The 26924-nt window shown below is 32.5% G+C and overlaps 1 protein-coding gene across 2 annotated transcripts in view; it reads right to left on the minus strand.

Annotated features, from left to right (window-relative positions):
• Positions 1-5355: 5355 nt before the first annotated feature.
• Positions 5356-26924, minus strand: part of LOC115886601 (laminin subunit gamma-1-like) — a 79367-nt gene continuing 57798 nt past the window's right edge. For both annotated transcript variants that reach the window (XM_030905837.1, XM_030905836.1), the window contains exons 13-20: positions 23833-24178; positions 18732-18932; positions 16811-17059; positions 16367-16626; positions 13379-13572; positions 13114-13316; positions 9581-9748; positions 5356-5719 (exon numbers count right to left, since the gene is read on the minus strand). In XM_030905837.1, the coding sequence (XP_030761697.1) occupies positions 5378-5719; positions 9581-9748; positions 13114-13316; positions 13379-13572; positions 16367-16626; positions 16811-17059; positions 18732-18932; positions 23833-24178 (1963 nt within the window). In that variant the 3' untranslated portion in view covers positions 5356-5377. The remainder of the gene's footprint in view (positions 5720-9580; positions 9749-13113; positions 13317-13378; positions 13573-16366; positions 16627-16810; positions 17060-18731; positions 18933-23832; positions 24179-26924) is intronic.

Here is a 26924-nt window from a genome sequence, read left to right on the forward strand (position 1 = left end):
AAAAAAATATTTTCATAAATGTCATAAATATACTGGTTGGTTCAAATATATTTTTATACAGGAATTGTAGGTTTTTTAATGGAACGCTGTATACAGGGTGAGTCTTAAATAAGTGCAAATATTTTTAGGGGTAGTAGGTACCTATATTTCTACCCCAGAAACAGATTAAGAGATTTTTTTTTGTAAAAAGAAATTTGAAATTTTTGGGATTTTTTTTTGTTTTTAGTTAAAAAATATAATTTGTGATAATATATGGCAACATAGGTAGTAGATTAAATTTGCAAGAAGAAAAATCCAGAAAAGATCCAGTGGTTCTCAAAATTTTGGCAATAAATAATTTTTTTTAATTTTCAAAATAAAATAAGTCGGTTATTTTGGATTTATTTAAAAAACAGTTGAGAGAAAATTTTTCTTTTATCGTGATCTACCACCCCTGAAAATATTTGCACTTACGACTCACCCTGTATATTTTTCTTAATAGGTCTGTCATAAAATTCATCTAGAAAAATTTTAAATTTAATTAAAAATCCAAGAAATGAGTGATTAAAATCTGAGTAGATTTTGAAAACATGATAATTTTTAGATTTTAAATTCCGAAGCTCTCTCACAATTATAAAGTTACAAGTTATTGATGGGCTTTAATAATTGTAATAATTTAGTAATTACTAAAATATGCTATACGGCATTTAAAATAGAGGGCAATTCCCAAAACTAGACTGTTTTCTTACAGAGAACAAAACAATGAAATTTATTTTTTTTTCAATTAAAAAGATGCTATCAGATATACTGGGTGAGTTTTAAGGGAGTTTTAAGGGGGGGGGGAGTTAGAAATACGTAGTGACGCGTGATGTGTATTAATTTGTGAAAAGGAATCAAATTATTAATTATTTTTTTTATTTTACGTGTATAAAACTGTTTGTTACACGGAAAAAACTATTTTTACGAATAAAATGCTTTTTTACGTCTAAAAAACTATTTGCTACACGTAATAAACTATTTGTTACACGCAAAAAACTATTTTTTACTTGTAAAAAAATATTTATTATGCGTAAAAACGATTTGTTACACGTAAAAAACTATTTTTTAATTGTAAAGAACTATTTATTACACGTAAAAAACGATTTGTTACAACCAAAAAACTATTTTTTACTTGTAAACCCCCATTTGTTATACGTAAAAAACGATTTGTTGCACGTAAATAACTTTAATTTTTATATTTACTTCTTTTTCAACATTTCAAACTACACTTTTTCAGACGGGTCCTTTAAATCCTTCAATTTAATAGCTGTTTCAGAATTTTGAAATATTTTTTGGCCACCCTGTACATGTCGAAATAAGGTGCGAATAACAACAACGAGTGCAAATTGTTTTGTTATCCTGCAGTAGAATCGTGTGCAAAAGCTTTATCAGGTTTTATCTTATACAAGTATCTGATATGAAATAGATGTGTATCTGACTTTGTATATTACAAAAGCAATATTGCAAAGATAAAAATAGATACTTTTTAGAAAAAGAATTAGTATAAATTCAATTTCCTGATATTGTACAGGTAGTAGTAAAATAAGTAGTAAAAAAAGGATTCTTTTTGTATTTTGTTATTATAATTATTATAAAAAAATAAAATTACGAAGAAGTCTAATAAAATGGTTTATTAAAAATTATATCATTGTGATAATGTAAATAACGTTCTTAAGCCCTGTTTACACATAACGTTTAAAGCCCTCTGTCTACACATAACGTTTTAGGCGTGTTAACGTGTAGACGGAGCTTATATACTTATCTTTAATTCTATTTGTTAATCAACAAAGTAGAAGAAAACTAGAAAAAGAAATAAACAAATTTAAAACATTTTTTATTATCCTCAGAGTGATCAATACATAAAAATATATTTTTAAATTCTACTCATCAACAATCTATTTTACGTTTTTATTTCTATACAGGGTGGTCCAAATTGTATTCCGGAAACTTCGGCGGTATATTCTGCAGATAAAAATAAGTAAAAATGTTCGTATAAATGTATGCCCTAAAATGCTTAGTTTCGGAGATACAGGGTGTAGAAATTTCATTTTTATTTCGATTTTTGCCAAATAATTTCTGAAGTAACGTTAGTATTTGGATCAAAATTGATGACTAGGAGTTTTTTGACATGAGAAAGTTAATTTTGATGTCATTATGACTCCTAGTAGGAGAGGGCGCCACCTACATGTGTTTAACTGTTTTGAAGCGTAATAAATTTTTGTCCGTACCTGTATAAAATTACCGAGCGAAAAAATATACATCTCTGTGACTTTTTACGTAAAAAATATCTCTTTGTAAAAATCGCCCAAGTAGCATTTTCACGACTTGCGACCACATGTCTACTAAACACAACGTTGGATTAGTTACAAAAAATAGTTAGTTCCTCCCTACGTTGTGCCGACGTTGGACTAGTACTACAGCAAAGTAGAAGCTTCTGCGACGTCGAATAAACGTTGTCTTGTAACCATTTTTGCTTAAGTGATCTTTAGGTGATTCGGACAACGTAGTTACAACGTTGGACAATATAAAGTTTTCCGACGTCAGTTTCAGGACCTATTCCAACGTTATGCAAACGTCGTCTGTTTTACTAATTCCAACGTTGTTTAGATTTCCTTATTCTTACATTGGTAGGACGTCGAGTCACTACCTTTTTGCAACTGTATTGAACCATAACCTTAAATCTTAAATTTTTACTTCATTGTTCTGTTCAGTCAGACAGTTCAGTGCTGTTTTTTGTTTTATAAAAAAAAACTTAATTAAAATGGAACATAAGAAAGGTACATATAAAACTAAATTTAAATATACATCGACATATATTACCGATAGTTTATCCACTCCCTCGTTTATTTAGAATATAGAGGGCGGCACAAGCTAGACTCTAGGATGACTAAATTAGGCAATCTTGCGACTAGTATACTACCTGTTAAGGCCGAACCACAAAATATACACCATACAGAAGCGACAAAGAGATTTGCTTCAAATTTTTTAGGAGGGGGTAATGCTGGTTAACTGTCAAACGTGACGTCAAAGAATTATACACCAAAAAAAAATTCACGACCGCAGGTATAATTATTTCTAGATATTATGCATAAAAGACTAAAAAATATATTTCATAATTATTTATTTATTTTTAATTCTAAATAAAAATACTGATTTAAATCCCTCTAGTTTTAAAAAATTAAATAAACCTGCCTTTCATCATTTTCTATTAAAATCTAACAATTTTCTTTCAGTGTGAAATGCTGTTCAAGGCGCACGGATGTCAAACGTGACGTCACGCAATTAGTTCCCATTTGACCAATGCTATTCAAAGCTCTTTGTCGCTTCTGTATGGTGTATATTCTGTGGCCGAACTGCGACTTTATTAGTCCAGTATGCGACTACTCGAACTACTCCATCTTAATCTCCAAAACAACAAAGTGAAAGCCGCCATGTTGTTAAATAAGAAAATGTTTCGTTCCTAAAATAGCAATTCCTGCTTTTTGAATACATTAACTTGAAATATTTGACCCTAAAAAACACGCGGAAACAATTTTTTCGACTGCGAATGAATTATTCTCATTTTACTAAAAAAAAAATTCAAAAATTTTTTTAAAACTTCTTTAATTTTAAGGCCCATTAGTATTTTTCAAAGTAGAAACAATACATTTATCAATAAAGTTGTTTGCGTTTAACTTTTTTGCCTTGGGTAACGAGTTACAGAGTCGGTTAAAGTGTTTCAATAATTATGATCTTCAAACATCCTCCACACTTAAATACTTTTGTTTTGTTTCCCTTCACTGCCATAATAATTTGTCTCTAACTAAGTCATAAAAATAATATTTTTACTATAATTATCCCAATTTAGGATAAAACGCGACTTAGACGCCATATTATTATAGTTTTGTATTTCTGTGAATTAGGATTTTAAACAACGTTGCCGTTTGTACTAAATTAGGCTTCTAGCCAACGTCGGTATCCAACGTCGTTTCGACCCAAAAATTATTCTCCAAACTAGTGCAGACTAGGGTTGGCACGAAGTTGTGCCGACGTTGCGCCCCGACGTTTGGTCGCGTGACACAACGTTGTCCCGACGTCCAAATGCTGCTTGGGTTAAGTCCAAGAACGGTAAACTAATAGGATTGCCCATCCTCATAAGACGTACGTTCGCCTCTTCCCGCGCTTCAGCTGACAGTTGTGACGTCATTGTAGCCCTTGTCAAAGCCTTCGTGGCCTTGTCATGATAGTGTGTATTATTAGTTGCCTATGGTAAACTTATAAAAATAACAGCTGAGAAATTTTGAGTTAATTATTTTGTCAATTTTAAATGTGAAAAAGGTGTCTTGAAAGTTTTTAGAGCTATAGAGTGTATAAATACGTTCATTTTGTGTTGTGGATTGTGACAAAGTGCATACTAAGTGTTCACGATTTTGTTTATTAATTATTTTAAAGCAAAATATGGAAGTACTCTAAACTGCTGTTCTTAAAAATGCATTATCCGAGTATTTAATACGATTTATACAGTTAATTTTCTATAATGCATACATATAAGGTGTTTAAATAAATAAACTAAATAATGAACGTTTTGCATTCGGTAATATGCATTCATATATTCCAATAATGCACGTGTGTGTATTATTGGTTGCCGGATAAGGACTAATGACCGCAATGACGTCACAAAGCGAGTAGTTTTCGCATGCACTTGGCGGACACTTTTGGCTGAATGAGCAGTCCTATTAGGTTAACTGTTCTTGGGTTAAGTCAACATGTTTAATTTATGTCAATGATGACAGGTATTGATAATTTCGATTCCAAATATCTCGAAAACCATTATACTCGTAGCGATTTTTACCGAGGGACCTTTTTTACGTAAGAAACGTCGCAAATATACATTTTTTAGTCAGTAGTTTTATACAGGTACGGAAAAAATATGTACGTGGCGCCCTCTACAAGTAGGAGTCGTATTGACATCAAAATGAAATTTCTCATGTCAAAAAACTCCCAGATCCAATTTTCATCCAAATATTGACGTTACTCTAGAAATTATTTGTTAAAAATCGAAATAAAAATGTATTTACAAAACTAAGCATTTTAGAACATACATTTATACGAATTTTTTAATTATTTTTATCTGCAGAATATACTGCCGAAGTTTCCGGATACAGTTCTGACCACCCTGTATAACTAAATAAATCAAATAAAATTATTTTCTTATAGTTATAAATATCTTTATTGTTATGGCAGTATAAATTTGTTATTTCTTAAAAAAAACACACTAACATTAAAACTGGAACAAGGTACTTCTATTTACAAGAATAAATTACTACAAAACAAAGTAATAATTTCTTTGGCATATTATTAATAATCTTCTAAGATTCCACTAAGGCTCCAAAACCACTCTTCTGAAGCAATCATCAGGCAGAGCCTTAACAATCTGCTCAATATTCTCCACATCCCTTCTAAGACCTTTAATCCTCTCATTGTAGTCCTCAATAAGTATCTCCTGAGCCTTGTGTTCGTCCTTCAATTTGACCAGCTTGTTCTCCAAGCCTGTGTCGGCAATTTTCCTCTCTATAACCTCAATTTCCTCCTCCATCTGATCTAGTTCTGTGTCGTTGACGTGAGAGACACCTTGGAGGTCTTCGATGATTTTTTGGACGTCACCTATGAGGTCGTCGACCTTGCCCGAAACGTCCGCTGTGTCTTTGGTAGCTTTTCCAACCTAGAAATATTCAAAATAGTGTTAATTAACTGTCTACTAATTAATTTAATTTATATTTATAAATGTTGGTATTTATTAATATCGTTATAAAAACATATAATTCTAATAAAAATAGATAAGTATTAACACAAAATTACAAAACACAAACATCCAATACGCTGCTGAAGTCAGTCTGTAGGTAAGTCAAATTGACGTATCTAAACTCTTTGACATCTAATCTTTGACAAGTATTAAATAAAAGAAAAAATTCTAGAACAAATACACACATCGGAAAAGTCTAGGGATATTACAATTTTATCCAGCCATCGTCAGTAATTTTATTATTTGCATTTCTGATATAATAAAATTAAAATAAACAAATAGTTTACAGGACGTAGAAATAAAAATGCTTTATTGTCATAAAAAATTTTACAATTTTGTTGACAAAGCTTAAAAAAAAAAAAAAAAGAATATAAAAACATACAGAACTTCACTTAACAATAGAAAAACATATAAAACTAACAGCAAACATACAAAACTAAAACAATACTTTATACAATTATAGAAATTGTACATTGTCAAAAATTTATTTAATTAAATATAAATAAAATATAAACATACATGTAAATAAACAACTGTATATAATGTCAATACTAAATTTAAATGGATAGAAAACAAAATCATTTCTTAAATTTAGTGAATGTGTGTTAAATTTAGAACCCTAGATATTAATAAAAAAATCGTTAACCGCGTAAAAGGCTTTCTCCAGTAAGTATGATCTCAAGGCTCTGCGAAATGCAGGAAAGGATGAAATGGAATTAATTTCAGATGGCAGATGATAGTGCATTTTTTTTTGCATTGTACAATTGGGAACTCTTTACTAACTCAGAGTGAGGGGTTGGCAGATACATGTTATGCTCTGCGTTCCTAATTGGATAGCCATGAACTGGCTCTAGAGAAATACTCGATACGTGCTTGCGAACTAGGCAGACGGATTCGAGTATGAATAGGGAAGGAAGAGTTAATATTTTATATCTTCTAAACAAGTCCCGGCAGTGAGCACAACTGGTTAGCCTCAGTGAATATCGCACAGCTCTCTTTTGTAATTTGAAGATACGCTCAAATTGAGTCGCACAACACGCACCCCAGAATGGAAGTGCGTATCGGAGATGCGACTCATAAAGGGCATAATAGACTGTCCTAGATGTTGACAAATTAAGCACATTAGCAACTGATCTAAGTGCGAAACAGGCAGAACTTAATTTTTTAGCTAAAGCATCGATTGCAAATCCCATTTTAAATAGTTGTCCACAACAAGGCCTAAAAATTTCACAGAATCAACGACGTCAATGGTGGTATTATCAAGTTGAAAAGGTAGCAACGTACTTTTATATGATAAGACTTTAGTTTTAGAGACGTTGAGACACAGATAATTAGAATCGCACCATGTTTTTATGTTGATTAAGTCACTGGAAATGGTTCTATGAAGTGCCGTGGTGTCCGGGCTGCTCCATGTGAAACAAGTATCATCCGCGAAGAGACAGATTTTACCACTGATGTCCAGACTAGCAATATCGTTGATAAACAACAGAAACAAAATAGGACCTAGCACTGAGCCCTGAGGTACTCCGCATTCTATTGGCTTGCAAGAAGACACAGTCTTATCAACCCTCACACGCTGGTTTCTGTTGTTAAGGTAGGACTTAAACCATTCAAGAGGCGTTCCCCTGATACCATAGTACTGCAATTTGTTAGTAGGATGTTATGATTAACACAATCGAAAGCTTTCGAGAAATCACAGAAAATTGTTGCTGTAACGAGACGGTTGTTCAGACTGGAGTATACATTATTAAACAGCGAAAACATAGCGTCATTTGTACATTTGTTACTCAAGAACCCAAACTGAAAGGGGGTGAGTATTTTGTATTTTAGAAGAAATGATAGAAGCCTCTTTTTAACCAGTCTCTCCATGATCTTCGATAACGTGGGAAGGAGTGCAATTGGACGATAGTTGGAAGCTTGCTCTTTATCACCTCCTTTATGCAAAAGGAATAATTATCGCCGACTTAAGGCAATTTGGAAAACAAATAGTTTACAGGACGTATTGGAAATAAAAATGCGAAATTTACCGAATTTTGATTTTTATTGAACTCAAAAAAATACACACATTTTTTTTAAATTCTAAACTGTGAATTAAAAAGAAAAGATAAAACCATTTTTACTTAATAAAGGGTATGGCCTCCTCTACTGTTCATTACAGCCCTACATCGTCTCTCCATGCTCCTGATCAGGTTGTCGATCTCTTCTTGAGGTACACCCTGCCACGCTGCATTCACGGCCCGAACCAGATCCCTACGAGTTTCACGAGGCATACCCATTCTCAAAATTCTTGTTTGGACCGCGTCCGATACGTGGTCGATGGGGTTGAGGTCAGGAGATTGTGCCGGCCAGGGTAAGATGTTTAATTGATGAGCATTGATAAACTCACTTACCACTCTGGCTGTATGAGGCCGTGCATTGTCGTGCATGAGAATGAAGTTTCTCCCCAAATTATTGGCATATGGTAACACGACAGGCTCAAGAATTAAATCACGATATGTGATTCCTGTAAGAAACCTTTCAAGAAAAACGAGATCGGTTTTTCGGCCTAACTGGACTCCTCCCCAGACCATAATGTTCCACCATGATAAGAGTGCACGTCCTGAACATGATCCAACCGAATAAGATTTCCCGGTTCTCTCCATACCCTAAGCCTCCTCGAATCCGGATGAATTCCAAGGCGTGACTCATCCGTGAAGAGAACATTGGCCCATTGTTCATTCGACCACTGAACATGATCTTGAGCCCACAAATATCGTACCTCTCGATTTTCTCTCGTTAAGGGTTGAGCTCTCCAGGGGCGTCTGCTTCTTAAGTTGACCTCTCTTAATCTATTGCGAACAGTGTCAGAACTAACGGTTACATTATGTGTTTCCTGGAGAATTAAATTAAGCTCTGGTGCTGTAAGAGTCGGTCGGCGCCGAGCATTTAATTGTAAAAAATGATCTTGCTGAGGGGTAGTGATTGAATCCGCCCTGTGTGCCTTTCAGCAACATCACCACTTTCACGGTAACGTGCACTTAATCGCGATATTACACTTTGCGTTGTATTTAATGCTCTAGCTACGTCGATTTGGCGCATTCCAGCTTCGACCATACCCATGGCCCTTAGCATTTCATCTCTGTTAAGATGTCTACGCTCCATAATGTCGTTTAATACTAAACAGAGTTATTTGAATGAATTCTGGTCAGTTATCATAAAAACATAGCCAGTACAGGTTAAATTCGAACAATTGATGCTAGGCGCTTTTTATACATTTGACAAAAAATGCACAAACACTTCTGCAAATATCCCAAATTTAGAAATAACTAGTGTGACTACTTCGTTTCAATCGAAGTAGAAAGAATCGGCCTACAAATATGTGGTTGTTTTTTCAAAACATTTATTTTTAACTTTAATAAAATGATATCCCTAGATTTTTCCGGTGTGTATATATGACGCGTTAAAAGGTACCGTATAATAAAAAAAAACGGCGTCCACTTGGTTTGACGAAATGACGATCAATGACATTCCCCATATACAGATTGTTAACTGGACGGTTACTTATTGGGGAACAGAATGGCAACACTGCCTAAGCTAAGGTGCCGACTCGTCCCGTCGCGTCGCGTCGTCTCTCGACGAGCTGGCCGAGGTTGTCATATCTCAACCATAAAGCTCTTGCCGGTAGTAATAAACAAATTAACAACCTGTATATATAATTTTACATATAAAATGACAGCGATCTTCATTTCGTATTTTTAATATTGTAATCAAAGGAAAATTTGTAATTTTTCGTATACATACCTTTTCCTTGGCTACATCCACCAAACTACTGTTAAATCTTGTACTTTCCAAAAGTTTTCGAAGCCGTTCTTTAGAATCGTCGACTTTTTTCTTCATATCTTCCGCATTTTCGACCAGAGTAGTTCCATTTGCGTCCAGATCTTTAGCCGTTTGAAGAAAATCTTTTAACTAAAACAAACAGATCAAAAATTGGTATCGTTTAAATAATAAAAGTCTTGAGAAAATCTGAACCAATCCGCTCGCTGTTTTGTACGTCATGATCGTATTCATAAAACATAAAAAACTATAAATAACTTCAGTGATACTTTAAGTTTAAACATTTTTACTAGCAGACCTTGCAGCGAGTCGAACATTGTTCTTTTTGAACCTCTTTCAGTGGGAAGTGTATAACATAGCTTAATAGCCGTGGCAAAAAACTCATTGCAACCTTATTAGAATATTTTGAACGGGAAAGCGGCAGTAATGGCCCTTTATGTCCCTTAAGTGCTGTTAAGTAGGTGAGTTTTGTTGATGTAAATAATAACTGTTTATATATTTATATTTATTTTCATTTTTGTTTCCTAAAATATTTTGATTAAAAGAAAATATGTGAAAGGGGGCAACACTGTACCGGTCAAGCTTAATCACGTGACTAAAAGTTTATTTGGTGTATACTATCACAGATTATACAGATTAAAAACTTTGTTTTTTCTTTATTGTTTTTCGTGGTTCCAATTTTCGGAATCGGGCACTAGTTAGGTTACTAGTTTGCGCACATAGCACGCCCACTTATGGCCTATAAAATTGTGCACAGCCCTGACCGGCACAGTTATTAGAGAGATATCGGAAAACCGAATAGCGTCATGCAGTATTTACGCGTACCTTATCATGGTTACGATATGCGCGAGTCAATTTTTAACGCAACACCCGCTAATAACGTTACCGCCTGACGTAATTTGCGGATCAATTACACCAAGCGCTATTTCTAAATAACGTTTAAAAATTGCTTAAATGGGACAACCGGGGCCGGCCGGCGAGATCTTTTATTTTAGGTTATGTTTGAATTGTTTTGAATTATTACTTTAGTTTTATTAAGTAATTTGATATTTGAGTAGCTGGGATTAGTTTTAATTAAATAAATATATGGCCCAAAATATTGATTCCACTTCTTCCAATATTAAAGAACCTATAAAGAGGCTTAGGTTTACAGCAGATGACGACTTAGCCCTTCTAAGAGAATTTGTTGCTTGTTGCCCTAAACCCACTGGCAGACGTTGAACAATGAAGCACTGGAAATAAGCAATTTAGCCCTTTAGTTTTAAAATACCTAGTAAACAAAACAATTTCAAAGTTTTAAATTCAAAGTTAGGTTAAGTTTAAATAGCGGACGCGACGCGAACAGAGTTCTTTCCGATCCGATAACTATAAATGAAGAGAGTTAATACCACCTCACGTAAAGGAAATAACACCTGGCCTTATTAACGTCCATGCACGCTATTCGGTTTAGCGATATCTCTCTATTACGCTGTTTATTGTTATTTTACGCGAGTTTATTTTTGCGCACAGGAAATTTTACTCGTTTGCACATCGTCATAAAAAACAATTTCCGTACCACGAATTAGGGATAAGATTTCTATCTGTATACATATAGTATACCTCCCAAGTAGCAAAAAAAAATTCTAAAAGGATTAAATTGTTTTATAACAATCGAATAGCGTTGTCTTAAGGATTGCTTGATTTTATTAAGCGTTTGGTTTCGACCATTCTGTTTTTAATAAAAGTTGTAATATTAAACTATTTTCTAGTGGTTTTTACAACGTATCCTATAACGCATTAAACGATAATTTCTTTTAGTATGATATAACACTTAATAAGACAATGCTATATGATAACAAACATATTATTTTATTAGACTCTTATACCCACCATGTAAGAGTTCTATAATATTCATATAACTAGTAGTCACAAGATCATATAATAGTTACTTAAACCTGTCTTATTAAAGTTGTATTACGTTGTATGATAGAACGTTTTATTGCGTTAAACTACGGTGCTGTATACAACACAGTTATATAGCCTTATATGATAAAATTGTGATTAACACAATAAATTCGCTGTAATATCTGCATTATAAAACTGGTAATGTATAATATAACCTCATTTTAATTTAAATGATATACCTAGTTATTTATTTTGTTATTGTTGTTGTTGCAAAAGTAAAATCTACGTACGAGTATAATCAATCACAGCTATTATGAATTCTGGACAAAGTTGGAAAAAACTTAACAAACGCAGGGGTAGTTATAAAGAGCATGTAAGAAAAAACTCCTCAAAATTACGGCAAATAATCCCGAGAATTCCCTGGGTTCTCAAAAGCCAAAATCTCTTGGGTTGTCTGGCTTCTTCAAAACATTGTTGCCACGTTGGTGTAAAAGTTTTACTGTAGTAATGTTTGTATTGTTTTATTGTTGTTTTTCCAAGTCCTTAGGTTGGCGCTCACTCGTCGGGCACGCATGAAATGCATTGCGTGCATGAATCCATGAAAATCTGATCATGTTTGTTTGTTTAAATACTAATCAAATGAGATTTGGCAACATCTATTTGTCACAAATCTCAATATGTCCAAAATAGTTCTATAGTGCCTGGAAATTCTGCGTAATGATAGATATTTATTCTATACCGTTTTATTTTACAACAAAGACTTATTTAAGGGATTCATTTATAATAAAATGTTTGCATTATAATTCGCCATGTTTAAGGCAGAGTTTTTGTATGGCCTATGGCCGCCATTATATGAAGCAAAATAAAAACATCAAAATACATTGTAAAATGTTATTTTTGAGAACTATTTTGTGATAAGATTCCCACATACAGTAATAAAGTGTTTAATTAAATTAAAAACAAGAATTTTTGAAAAATTTATTTTATTTTATTGTTTAAATTTATATGTAAACCTTAATCGAAATTAAAGCGCTTTAATTTTTTGCCAAATACATACCTATAATCTACCAGTAAAATTTTCGGCGCAACAAAAATTGTCCCTACTTTTCAAACCCTATTAATGATTTTTTATATTACATATTTGTTGTACCTTCTGGCTCTACCCGCCATTTTCATTCTCGAGTAAAGTCTCCTTTTTAACAATCCACATCCTCTAGATTCATTTTACGACACGCTTAAAATATAATTTGCTACTGATATTCTTCGGTAAAAAATAAAATACTCTTGTACCTCGCTAAATGATCAAATGTTTTTATTGTTCTGTTTCTTAGATGTGACCACATAATACACAATAAAACTAGTTTTATAATAGTCATATAAAATAGTTGTGTAAAATAGTTGCATAAGAGTTGTATACCCTTTTTATAGAACTTCTATACTACTAAATGGTTGTATAAAAATGGGCCTTTTTTGGTTGTAAAGCTATCATATTACGGTCATATAGCACGTTATATGAATTGAGGTATCCTATAAAAATTATCACATAGCTGTTTATACAACCTTTATAAAATAAAATTTGCTACTTGGGCTAATCTGTGATACTATAGTACTACCTTTTCAGAAGCTTCTGCTCCAACTGCCTTAGCTTTCTCGGCTTTTTCCTGAGCACTGTTAGCATCTTCTTGAGCATCGCCCAGTTTGTTCTTAGCATTGTCGATTTCCAGCAGAGTGCTCACGATGGTATCCTGGATTTCCGGAATGGTACTCAAAGCTCTATCCGCTTCTTCTTTGGACTTGTTGGTAGCACTATCAAAATCTTTAAAAAAAAGAGAGAGAGAACCAACTTATAGGAGAATTGTGATATAAGGTAATGTTTACCTCTGAGGTCTTTATAGATGTTCTCAGTGTCGTTAAAGTACTCGTTCCACCTGCTAATAGTGGCGTTGACCGTACCCCTCGTTTCGTGGATGTCATTTAGCAGTTCCTCGGTCTCGCTTTGCTGATCCTCGGCTTTGGACAAAAGTTCTCCAGCGTCGTTAGTTTTTTCCTCAATGTTTTTCTTTATTTCATCACTACGTAAAAAATATGTATATAAATAGTAAACGTTTAACAACAGTCAAAAATGGTTAAGTCTGGTGATGAGCGAAATATCAGAAACTGTAATTTAACCACTGATATCTACAAATCAAAAACAAGGTATTGTCAGATGTATAGGCTATTAAGATCAGCAAAAAAAAAGTTGTCAGCAAAAAAAAAGTTCATAAATGACCTATATACAAAATATGTTCATGGTATCTGTATGTCTGTCTGTCCGTCTGTAACACGATAACTCAAAAACCGCTAAACCGATCTTAACCAAATTTGGCACAAACATACTGTGGCAGCCGAGAATCTTGCCATTAGTTTTTGGTGGGGGTGGGGGGTTGTTAAGGAGGTATGGGAGGGGGTTAAAAATTTAAAAAAATCGTCACTCCAAAATTACAGTAGCTAGCGAAACGCGGTTTTCAATTTAAGATTAGGAATAATATTTGCAACAAAATTTGTAATAACCTCAAAATCAGTCACAGTTTTTGAGATAAAAAAAAAATGGAAAAACTCCTTTACTTTTTAGAGTTTCTACAAATCATACTTTCTAACACTTTTAGAATAATTATATACTATTTTTTTTTGTTTACTCGCCATTTAAACCCATGTATTTAAAATATAAAATATATAATAATATAAAAAATATAAAACAACCCCAGAGTTCCCAATTGGCAAAGGAGTACGACAGGGAGACGCGATATCCCCAAAATGGTTTACAGCAACACTAGAAGAAATCTTTCGTCAACTGGACTGGGCCAACAAAGGATTAGAATGGATGGAGAATATCTTAACCATCTAAGATTCGCTGATGACATAATCTTAATTATCAATAGTCCTGAAGAACTACAAGCACAAATTAAGGAACTAAGTACAGCCAGCAATAAAGTAAGTCCCAAAATGAATTTAGCAAAAACGAAAGTAATGTACAACGAACTAGTAGACAGAAAATATATTTTAATAAATAAAATAACACTGGAAATAGTAGAAGAATATATTTGGAACAACTAGTACACAGCTCGGGATCTCTGCTGAACCAGAAATGTACAGAAGAATTAAGTTAGCATGGAGTACTTATCCAAGAAACTAAATCATATTCAAATATAGAATGCCAGTCTATCTAAAGAAGAACACATTCGACCAATGTGTGCTACCTGTCATTACCTATGCGTGCGAAACCTGGACACCTAAAACGGACATTATATGGAAACTGCAGGTCGCACAACGCTCAATGGAACGAAATATGCTGGAAATAATCAAGAGAGACTGCAAAAAATACAGTGGATACGATAAAAGACCCAAGTAATAGATGTCATCTAGGGATAACTTGGTCCCGCGTAGCTAACAATAGACAACATTGGGCTCATCTACAAAGAGAGTATAGTAAACGCCACGAATGTTTGGGAGTGATTCATCGGTCGCTACCATGTAAACCAATCTGTTCAAGGTCACATAAAACTTAATTCCAGTGCCGTGGTGTTTCAAATCATATAATAATCAATATATAATCTGTTGTAATTTATTGTTTTAATTGTCAAAGTCTTGTCAAAACCTTTGAATAAGAAGATTAAGGAAGGAGCATATCAAAAATCTTAGGTACACCGTGATGGGCCTCAAATATGGCCGACTTAAATTCCGGTTTATCAGTGTCGTTCTAATTTTATTTAAAAAATGTAAAACTATGATGTAGGGTAGACGTGGGGTAGACTCATTAATTTGTTGTTTTATTTTACGTTGTGAATAAATGTTGGTAGTTATTAAAATTGTTATAAAAATATATAATTCTAATAAAAATAGATAAGTTATAATAAGTATTTATTAACACAAACATCCGATACGCTACTGAAGCAGGTAAGTCAAATTAACGTATCTAAATTCTTTGACATCTAATCTTTGGCAAGTAATAAATAAAAGCTAAAATGCAAGAAAAAAATATATAATTTAGTTAATTTAAGTGAATTTCATAAATGATCGGTTTACTACACGTATGTATATTATATATAGTCACTTACTAGCGAAAAGTTGTTCCTTTATTTCACTCAATTTTTTGCCGAGATCTACCACACGCTACACAACCAACTATTTTAGAGTCTTTTTTCGATAAATCGCGATAGTGTCACTGTTAATTTAAGTTCTGCCACAATTTCCATCTAGATTTACTACCTTTATACAACTATCAGTAGTAGAATAAATAATAAATAACATAAAATAAGCTCCGTAAAGACCGACAAATCCACAAAATTTCAAATCAAATTCAAATGTGTCAAATGAATTGTCAAACAGAACTGTCAAAGATCCCCACCCTAGAGTGCTTTTATGGTGCTTTTTCCGCCCACCATGCATGAATACATGGATGGCATTATGCTCCTTCCTTACTCTTCTTATTCAAAGGTCAAAACATATATTTGGTTATAAATATAAACTGGAATGCCCCATTGGTCGTACTGCAAGCACACCAATGGACTGACGCACAAAAACGAATCAATCAAAGAAACGCGATATAGTATCGTCTTTGTCAATCACGCTAACATTTTAGAATAAGTAGGAGGAGCGCAGGCAGATGATTAGATCGGGCCTTTAAAAACCTACGTCTGCGGTAAAAATTTACGTTTTTAATGTAAAAATGATAGCGCGCGTGTCGATTCTAACTTTATCAAGTGATGAATCACTCCCAAACATTCGTGGCGTTTACTATATCTAAATATGCGAGGGAAGCTACACCATAATTGGAAATGGTTGAATAAGCTGAAAACGATGATGATGATGATGTTAAAATCAACATACCTATTTTTAAAAAGTGCCTCTAGTCGTTTTTCCAGTCTGTCAGCTTCGCTTCTGGCTTTGTCGGATCGTTTTTCCAAAGCGGGCAAGTCGACATTTGGGATTTCTAAGTTGTTGGCTTCGCTCAAGAGTCTGACAGCGTCTTCTTTGACTTGTTTACTTTTTTTGTTAACATCTTCGGTGAAAGATTGAGTTTCGTTGAGTTTCCTTTCGGCATCGTAGATGTCTTTCTTGAGTTTTCTCGCTTGATCAGTGACCGAAACCTGTCGACAATAGTTAATATTATAAATTCACTTAAAAATCATTAATTTTTAATCTAGGAACCTTGGAAAAATAGATTTTATTGTCTAAAGCTTTTTTGTACCAGTTATAACCGCTTAAATCCCAGATAATAGGTTTTGGTAAGACTTTATCGGAAAATTTTTAAGCTCATTCATTTTTACTCGCCTGATCTGTGTTGGATTTTTTGGCCTGTTCATAAACCTCAACCGATTTGTTTTTAGCTTCTTTAGCTTTTGCAACCAAAGCTTCAGCTTGGTTGTCCAGCTGATCGGCTAACTTCCTGGCTTCTTGAGAAATGTTGGTCATCTTGCCTGATTGCTGACCAACCAGATCGTTCCTTTTGGTCGCGTCATCCAAGGCTTTTCGGGCTTTGGTGTCAAAGTTTGATCTGATGTCATTCAAGGCTACTTCCAACTGAAATTGTAAGTACAAATTTGGTAAACTAAACAATTAAGTATAAACTCTATATGTAAATATACAGGGGAAAATCTTGAAAATTTTGTTTAAGTGTAAACCTAAAGTATGTGTTTGAGCTAAATAAATAAATGCCTTTATTGTTAAAAAATTTTACAATTTGTAGACAAAGGTAAAGTAAGCAAACAAAGAAACAAAAGAGAATACAAAACATTATACAAATTACATTGTCAGTCTTATTGTTTAAAATAAACATTTATAAATGTTTACAATGTCAAAGAATAAAGAAATAAAAATAAGATTCAAAAATATTTAGTAAGTTTATAGTAAATATCAATGAACTCCAAATAAATTAATTTCGATGTCATTGGTAAATATAGTGTTACGTTTTTCGTCGGTTCCGTGTGGACAGAAAGTCACAATTTATTTAAACACAATTTATTTAACACTAATTAACAAACAATAACGATTAAAAGAAAACTTAAAGAACTATTTATAACTTATTTACAATTTATCTAATTATTTATCTAACAGCAATTTATTTTGAATTAGCGCGGCGATTGTAACTGTACGCGTCGATCGGTTATTTTCTCTCTATCCTCCTCAGGTTTCGGGCATCGGCTTATATATGAGAGAAACAGACAATCCAGACTTTTCTCGAAAATTCTTAGCGGCGTTCTTCGAACGTCGGTGGGCGTATGAGTCATAGCAGGCGCCTGAAGCCTAAGGCCGAGTTCACACGGTACGGGTCCGCAACAATAGTAATAGCAAACATTAGACCAGTGTTTACAAGATCAAATTCGATTATCAAAATATTAGTATAAATTAAATTATTATCAAGGCATTTACGGCGTAGAAAGCCTTGTCTAGTAAAAAAGATTTCAATGCTTTGCGAAATGAAGAAAATGATGTTATGGATTTGATTTCAAATGGCAGGCGATTGTGCATTTTTTTCGAGTTGTATAATATTGAACTTTTAACTAACTCTGAGCGTGGGGTAGGTAGATAAAGATCTTCCGTGTTCCTGAGTGGATAAGTGTGAGATGGCCTATCTTGAGAAGCTGATACATGCTTACGTATTACGCAAACGGATCCAAATATAAATAAGGAAGGAAGAGTTAATATTTTTAATTTTTTAAAAAAGTCCTGGCAATGGGTTCTACTGTTTAGTCCCAGTGAATATCGAACAACTCTCTTCTGGAGCTTGAAAATGCGGTCAAATTGAGTCGCACAACACGCACCCCAGAATGGAAGGGCATATCTGAGGTGCGACTCAAAAAGTGCATAATAAACAGTTCTAGCCACTGACAAGTTAAGCTCCTTAGAAACAGATCTTAATGCAAAACAGGCAGAGCTTAATTTTTTCGACAAAGCGTCGATACGCATGTCCCATTTCAGAGAATTGTCTACAACAAGCCCTGAATATGAGTTATGAGTTTTAATCATCTGCTGATGATCCTAACATGGTTAGCGAAATGCACGTCCTGTGTAAAAGTAAAAGTGTTTTGGTGTAATGTGGTGATCTAGCGTTTTATTTTGCAGTACATTTCTCATAAAAATAGACAAGTTATAATAATTGTTTAATATCAAAAATATCAAATACGCTACTTAAACATCATCAAGTCAAACTGACAAGCTTCAATTATTTTTGCAGGAAATAAAATAGACTTACCGACTCCAAGACAACTTCGCTGTTCTTGTTATTCCTGTCGGCATCGTCGTTTCTCTGCTCGATGATATCGATGTTTTCCCTGACCGTTTCCAGAGACCTGGCAACGTCGCCGCTGCGTCTTTTGATGTCTTCCACCTGATGCGTCACGCTGTGATTCCCGGTCGCTTCTTTTACCTTGTTATGGAACTCGTCGATGTTGTCCTACAATAATTAGAGATATACAATTTAAGACAACATATCGATACGTATACAGGGTGTCCCAGGCTGAGCGTGCATTAGAAGTTTCTAGAGAACCACAATATCTAGATCGGAGATTTTTTTGCACATTATTGTTTTACAACGAGATCTATCGATTAAAATTATTTTTAATATGGCGGCACTTCCGGAAATACCGGAAGTTGACAGCAATTTTCTTATTTTAAATGGGTGCCCCCGTTTTTTATTACATACTTAAATTCTCTGTAAAATTCTATGAATATTGATGTCGAACACTCTATATCTAACATTAACCGTTTTTGAGCAAAAAAAATATTTAAAATTTTTGGACGAAAAAAACTACCTGTCAAAAAAAATTGAATATATAATATATGTATATACAGGGTTGTTCACCACATGCGACACGGAGTATTGTAGCTAAACGATTAGATTTTTACAAATTGTAAGTTTTGGGTTCGTTGAAGGACTATTAGAGCTACAATTTAAAAATATTTTTACAAGATACAGAGTGTCCCAAATAAATAAAAAATATCAAAGTTGAATTTTTTAAACGGAACACCCTGTATATTATTGCATTTTTAGTTTCTACGATTAAAATAAAGGTAAATTTGATTAAGGTTTATAACACGTAAACCTTACCGTTTTTGAAATATTTTCAATTTTGTAAAATTGCTGTATAAATTTTAACGCTTGATTTCCTCGAGGGATCAAAGTTTTTAATACTAAATATTTACTGAAGTTTATTTATTGATCAGTTATTGTGTTGCAATAATATAAATTATACTACCTTATACAGAGTGTCTAAAAAGTTATTTTAAATAATTACTAGCTTTAAAGGGCAATAACTTGTTTAATTTAAATGGAATACCCTGTATATTTTATGAGAATCAGATGCACAATTTAATTGTCTATCAAATTGTATTATACCACTTTTTACCTATCTCTTCAAGTTTTCGTAGAAAATGCATTTTCTTATAATTTAGACCTCATTTATTAATATACCCATGGAATATTGACATTTTAGATTGTTTTTAAAACAACAAATGTACAAAATGTACAGGCTAGAAATATTATCGTTTTTAGTAAAACGATGATATTACTAGCCCATTTGTTTGCAGAAAGAAAACTATTTAAATCTTTTTAAAAGAGTATACCATTAATTAAATATCCCCAGTATTTCCGCCCAAATACTAATTAATTACATATTTAATTGTGTTCGTTAATAAATTATTCTAAATAAATGTGGATTTGAATCAGAAATCAATGTAATAATAAGTTATGAAAATGAACGTCTCTGTTTTTATAAATAAGCATTTGTCAAAAAATTAAATATCATTTTTAAGGTGTTCATGTTAGTATTCCATGGGTATATTGATAAATGAGTTCTAAATTACAAGAAAATGCATTTTCTACGGAAGCTTCAAGAGATAGGTAAAAAATGGTATAATACAATTTGATAGACAATTAAATCGTGCATCTGATTCTCATAAAATATACAGGGTGTTCCATTTAAATTAAACAAGTTATTGCCGTTTAAAGCTAATAATCATTTAAAATAAATATTTAGACACTCTGTATAAGGTAGTAGAATTTTTATTATTGCAACACAATAACAGATCAATAAATAAACTTCAGTAAATATTTAGTATTAAAAACTTTGACAGCCTCGGAGAAATGAAGCCTTAAAATTTATACTGCAATTTCACAATAAAATATTTCAAAAACGGTAAGATTTAAGTGTAATAAACCTCAATCAAATTTACCTTTATTTTAAGCGTAGAAACGAAAAATGTAATAATATACAGGGTGTTCCATTTAAAAAAAATAAACTTTGATATTTTTTATTTATTTGGGACACTCTGTAACTTATTTGTATTATACTTATATTTTTAAATTGTAGCTCTAATAGTCCTTCAAGGAACCCAAAACTTACAATTTGTAAAAATCTAATCGTTTAGCTACAGTATTCCGTGTCGTATGTGGTGAACAACCCTGTATAATATATAATATTAATTGCCTAAAAGTCAAATTTAGTGATTACCACAGCCACTGTGTCATAAAGAGAAAACATGTGGCTATCTATTTCAAAAATGAAATAGTTCAAATGTCATATAATAATGGCGGTAGCTGTCATGGAATTGAGCAATAAAAAACTATCATAAATCATTTTTTTCAAATGAAAATCCACTTTTTTATTTTACTAGGGAAAAGGTTTTCCAATTCGTTACTTTTTGAGTATACATGTTCCTATACCTAAAATAAATCGTTTTTAAGTTATTTAAGATTTAGTTTGAAAACGTATATTTTCCTTGATTTTGTCTAGCTTCCTTTGCCATTAAGTGTCAAACAGTCAGACAATTTATTTCAATGTGTCAGAAAACGAATTATTTGAATTTCCGGTACGAACATTAGTAGGAATTAATGTGGTACGAAATACCGCTACGCGCCCGGTCGTGTGGTTCTAAGCCCACGGCCACACAGAAAGCGTTTTTAGCGTGTTGCGTTTTTTGCGTCTCAAGCGCTTTTTGCGATTTTACCGTTTTAAGCGTTTTTTTCGATTTGTGTCCATTAAAAACACGCAAAAGACGCGGCAGGTCTGCAGTTTCTATCAATAATGTCAATTAGTAACGTCGCAAGCTCGTGGATTCCCGGCCCGTCCAACAATCAATCCTGTGAGAAAGAGATAGGCGAGATCGGCGCCGTTAGCGTTGAAGAGACGAAGATAAAAGATGCTGGGATTGAATTGTGGACGGGCCGGGGCGTATATTCGGAGCTTGATTCGGAGACAAAGACAATCTACTGCTAGTGCCAGTGGTATGTGTAAAAATAATAATTATTATTTGCCATATATTTTACGAATTTTAATTTATATGTGTATAGTTTTTTTATGTTGTAGTGTTGTGGTTAGTACTTGTTATAATTATAGTATAATAAATAATTATAATTATATAATAGAATAGTAAATATTTATAGTTGCTAATGCAATTTTTGCAAGTTTTGTTTTACATGAAAATAATTATCCCATTTAATTATGCATTAAATTTTAGTGTCAGCTTATTGATACCTCGATTACCAGTCAAACAGTTTCGATGTTTTCTATACTATGAAGAAAATTTGATCTGATTAGATTAATTCAGATGTAAATTTATGTTATAGGGTAAGATATTTTTAAACAAACCAAGAAAGTTCTCTTCGGACAAGTTCTGGTCTGAAATTGCAAATATTAACGAAAAAGCTATACATGTAGTTTTCTATTCATAAATGATATTATTGATTTTATTCTAGGTGAATATATCGAGTCATATATTATGCAGAATATATTGAGAAAAATGGTAAACTAACTAAAAGCGCTAACAAAATTTCTTAGGAAGTTATTGATATACCTAATTATTAGAAGCTGTAACAAATGTTCAAAGAGTCAGAGTATGCTTTATTAGAAGTGTGTTAGATAGAATTATACACTTTAAAGAAAATATCTTTTATTATTGCAGGTAATGCATATTGTGTAATGCACATGACATGATGCGACATGATTTATGAAACATTTTGGAGTGAAACTTCTTTACGCGCGCTGGGAGTAAAAATTCAAGGCCGTGACAAACGAGCTAGTGAGACGAACTGACATACGAGCTCGTTGTAACGAAACGTGTTAACGGCTTAGAAATCCGTAGTGACGCGACGTATATTTGTGAGCAGTCCACGTGTTTATCAAAAATATTGATACTTTAATACAAATTTTGTAAAACTGAATCAAATTATTACGTGTAAAAAAACATTTGTTACACGTAAAAAACTATTTTTATTATTTTACGCGAATAAAACTCTTACACGTAAAAAACTATTTTTACGCGTATAAACCTATTTGTTACTGCTAGAAAACTATTTTTTACGCGTATAAAACTATTTGTTACTGGTAGAAAACTATTTTTTACGCATATAGATCTATTTGTTACGTGTAAAAATCTATTTGTTACACGTAAAATACTATTTTTTTACGCGTCAAAAACTTATTGTTTCTGTTAGAAAACATTTCTTACGCAAAAAAAAATATTTTTACGTGTATAAAACTATTTGTTACACGTAAAAAACTAAATTTTACGCGTCAAAAACTTATTGTTTCTGGTAAAAAAACTTTTTACCAAAAAAAAATATTTTTTACCTGTAAAAAACTATTTGTTACACGTAAAAAAATATTTTTTTACGCGTCAAAAGCTTATTATGGTAAAAAACCTTTTGTTACGCAAAAAAAAATATTTTTTACTTGTAAAAAAACTAATTGTTACACGTAAAAAACTAATTTTTAAGCGTCATTTTTACGCGTACGTTTTTACGTGTAAAAAACTATTGGTTACACGTAAAACACTATTTTTTACGCGTCAAAAACTATTTGTTTCTGTTAAAAAAACTTATTTACGCAGAAAAAAACACTTTTTACGCGTAAGAAAATAATCCTTTAATTTATTACTTTTTCAACATTTCAAACGACACTTTTTCAAACATTTCCTTCAAATTTTTGAATTTAATAGAATCTTCCTCAACAGTAGATGTTCTTTATAAAAATATTTTTAGATAATACTCTAAAATGAAAAAAAATGCATACTATTTAATTTATTTTTATTGTATTATTAAATATAACGTCCGCCTATGACGGGGTCTCATCTTAGAAAACGCTAAAGACGCTACAGAAAACAAACTGATTTGTTTTCATTTGCGTTTTTTGCGAGACACGCCGAACGCTACACGCTTTTGGTGTGGCCACTCCTATATAATCCTGTTATTTTGTTTTAGTCGCTAAAGACGCTTCACGCTAAAAACGCAAAAAACGCTTTCTGTGTGGCCGTGGGCTAAGTACGCGCCTGCCCGAGGGGTTAACATAGTCTTGTACCTGCAGTTCTGTCAACTGTATAGGGAAATCCTGGTCAGCAATCACAGTTGGGCGACTCTCAATCTCTATCAGTATATCATTGAGTTCATCCAGTTTCCCCTTGTGACTTGTATGAGCGTCCTGGACCAGATTGTAACAGTCCGGACAAGGAAGACAGCCTCTATGTCTATCGTATTTATTTTCCTTGCATCTGTCACATCTTCGACCCTCTACGTTCTCCCTGCAAGGACACTGGCCCGAGGGACCGCATTGGAGGTCTACGGAACCGATTCTATCGCAGTCGCATTCTTTGCAGCCTTCGTACGAGAAGCCGTATTTCCTTACTTCACAATGATCGCATCTTGGTCTGAAATAATAATAACAATAATAGAATAATAGAAAGAGTTAGGCACGTGTGGCAATTCAGTTTATTTTAAGTTGAATATTTTTTGGGTATTTTTTACCCAACATAAAGTCTGACAATGTGTTTGGTCTTCTTTCTTGAGGTTTTGGCGAATCTACCACCACTACACATTTTTATACAAGGCGGAGCCAGATCTGCCATGTACAGGTTAACTCATAGTGAGTAGCAATGACTAAAGAATACAAGGACACGTAACGCCCATATACGGGCTGCAATAGAATTTGTGATGTTATACGCAATTTTGTTGGTGGCAACGAATGAGTCATCAGCTGGTCATCAGCGACAATTTAAGCGATTTTTAATAGTTTGTGTGTAGTGAACTTTGTATAAACTTTATTACAATGGTGATTAATTGTTCAGCCTTTCAAGCGTAAAAGCCACGTTTCATAGGTAAATAAATAGTCTACTCCACCTTTTTACCGTTTTCTTAGTTTTCTTATTGAATTCGATAATTATTTTTCAGATATTATATGTTTGATGTGTGCTATACGTCGATACTAGTTTTGTACCTTTTGTTAACATTTTAATATGTTTTTTTTCGTAATTAATTAGTATGATACCACCGTGTACACCATAGACGTAGTCAAAACATTTATCAAAAAATATAAATATCTCTTAAAACAGCTAAGCTAAGAAAAATATGTGCCACGGCACTGTTTGGTGGCATGGTAACAATTTGCTCTCGGGTATTATTTGTCCTTGGATTCTTTAGTCATTGGTGAGTAGTAATATATAATATACAGGGTGAGTTTCCTACGATGTTCTCTATGGGCATCTCGGAAACTACTGGAGATAGAGAGTCGGTTAAATGGGGAAAGAATTGCAGTTTTGTGGGGTCATAAAAATTAGTAGTGGGAACTATCGAATGAATACAATCGAAACATTCGATAGTTGCAATTTATTCGAATAACTCGATAGTTAGTAAGAAAACATTCGTTGAAAACTATTCGAATAAAAATTATCGAATAGATCCGTCATCTGCCTTGAAATATTGTATTCTAGTAATTCGGCAGCAAAAACCATTCATTTATAAAATTCATTCATTTATGAAATTCATTCATTCGTCAGAATCGATTATAATAAAATATTAACTGAATTTTAGTTGTCGCCCGGCGACGTAGGTTTCTTTCCGAGAAACCCGACAGCGGTCGGTGGCAATGCTATGAAAGAAGCCGGCATCTTTGATTTTTTGCGGAGTCAGATATAGATAAGGGCACATTATTTTTTTTATTGAGGTGCTAGTATTTACACAGAAAATACATTATGAAAGGCGCTGTTGCCATATTTTGGTATTAGTTGATATTAGCAAAGAATATTATTGTTTGGCTTTAGTTAATTAGGGAATATATATTCTATAAATAGAATATATATACTATATATTCTGCATTTTTTTTAATATTCTGTTGTTACACTGCAATAATACTTGTTATTTTGGATGTAGGAAAATTATTTTTAATGTTTTTTAGCAAAGACTGGTTTAATAAATAATAATAACAGTAATAGTTTGTTATACCTATTAACAACAAAATTTAAAATCATTTAATATAAATATTTTCTTTTAAGTAGTAGCAAAATATAAACATCAAATTAGATGTCAAAATTATTTATATTAGATCCTATTTAAAAATAATATAGTCTCTAAATTTTTTGGTAACGTTGGTTTATTAAATAATAATAATTACAAAACTAATTTGTTATATTAACAACAAATTTTAAAATCATGAAATATAAACATTTATTAATTTTCTAAGCATGCAGTGTAATGGAAGGAAAATATAAATAAAAAATTAGAAATCAAAATTATTTATATTAGGTGCTTTATATTACTATTTAAAAATTATATTTACTTTTACTGGCATTTACTTTAAAAATAAATGAAATATTTTTTCTTCGCAAAAAACTACATGTAAGAGAATTAGCATAAACAAAATACAAACATCGTTAACTTTTTTTTTTAAATTGGCACGTGTAAAACTTTTATTTTAATTTTCTCACCCCATAGTTTGAGTTCGATAACCATTTACTTAAATATGATTATACAACCACATTACTTAAATATGATATTATTAAGTTCAACTAATTCATATTATTAAAACATCTAAAATACAAATATGTATTTTTAAAATTAATTGTAAGTTCATCTGATCTCTCTTAAAAATTGCTACTTCTCAAAATTTCCCATTAAAAAATAGACCATATACCATATAAAATTAAATAAACGACAGATCGGACTACGGAAAACCACACAAATTTTCGGAAAAATTTTGACCACCTGCACATGCACATAATCGTCAATAAATAGAATTAAAAAATAACTACTATTTTAGTATTTTAACTATTCTAATAAACGCAAAAATAGGACAGTATTTATACGGCGAAGTTATAAAAATTTGGAAGAACTAATAATGCACTGACGCATACAAAAATCAAACGAATACTAAATTTCATTTATCAAAAGCATTCGATAGTCGTGACTCAACGATAACCATTTAGTCGCACGGCGTGGTTGTCACATATGCTTTAGTATACAAATGAATGAATGATTTTATTCGAATAAAACCATTCGATAGTTGAAATCATTCATTCATTAACCATTCGATAGTCTAATTCATTCGATAGTTCCCATCGCTAATAAAAATGCGCTTTTCAGATTTTTGAAAAAGTTCATGGCTTATTAGATATTTCGAAA

Source organism: Sitophilus oryzae, unplaced genomic scaffold, assembly GCF_002938485.1.
Source record: "Sitophilus oryzae breed Bouriz unplaced genomic scaffold, Soryzae_2.0 scaffold_494_pilon_pilon, whole genome shotgun sequence".
In the NCBI taxonomy this organism is placed as follows: Eukaryota; Metazoa; Arthropoda; class Insecta; order Coleoptera; family Curculionidae; genus Sitophilus; species Sitophilus oryzae.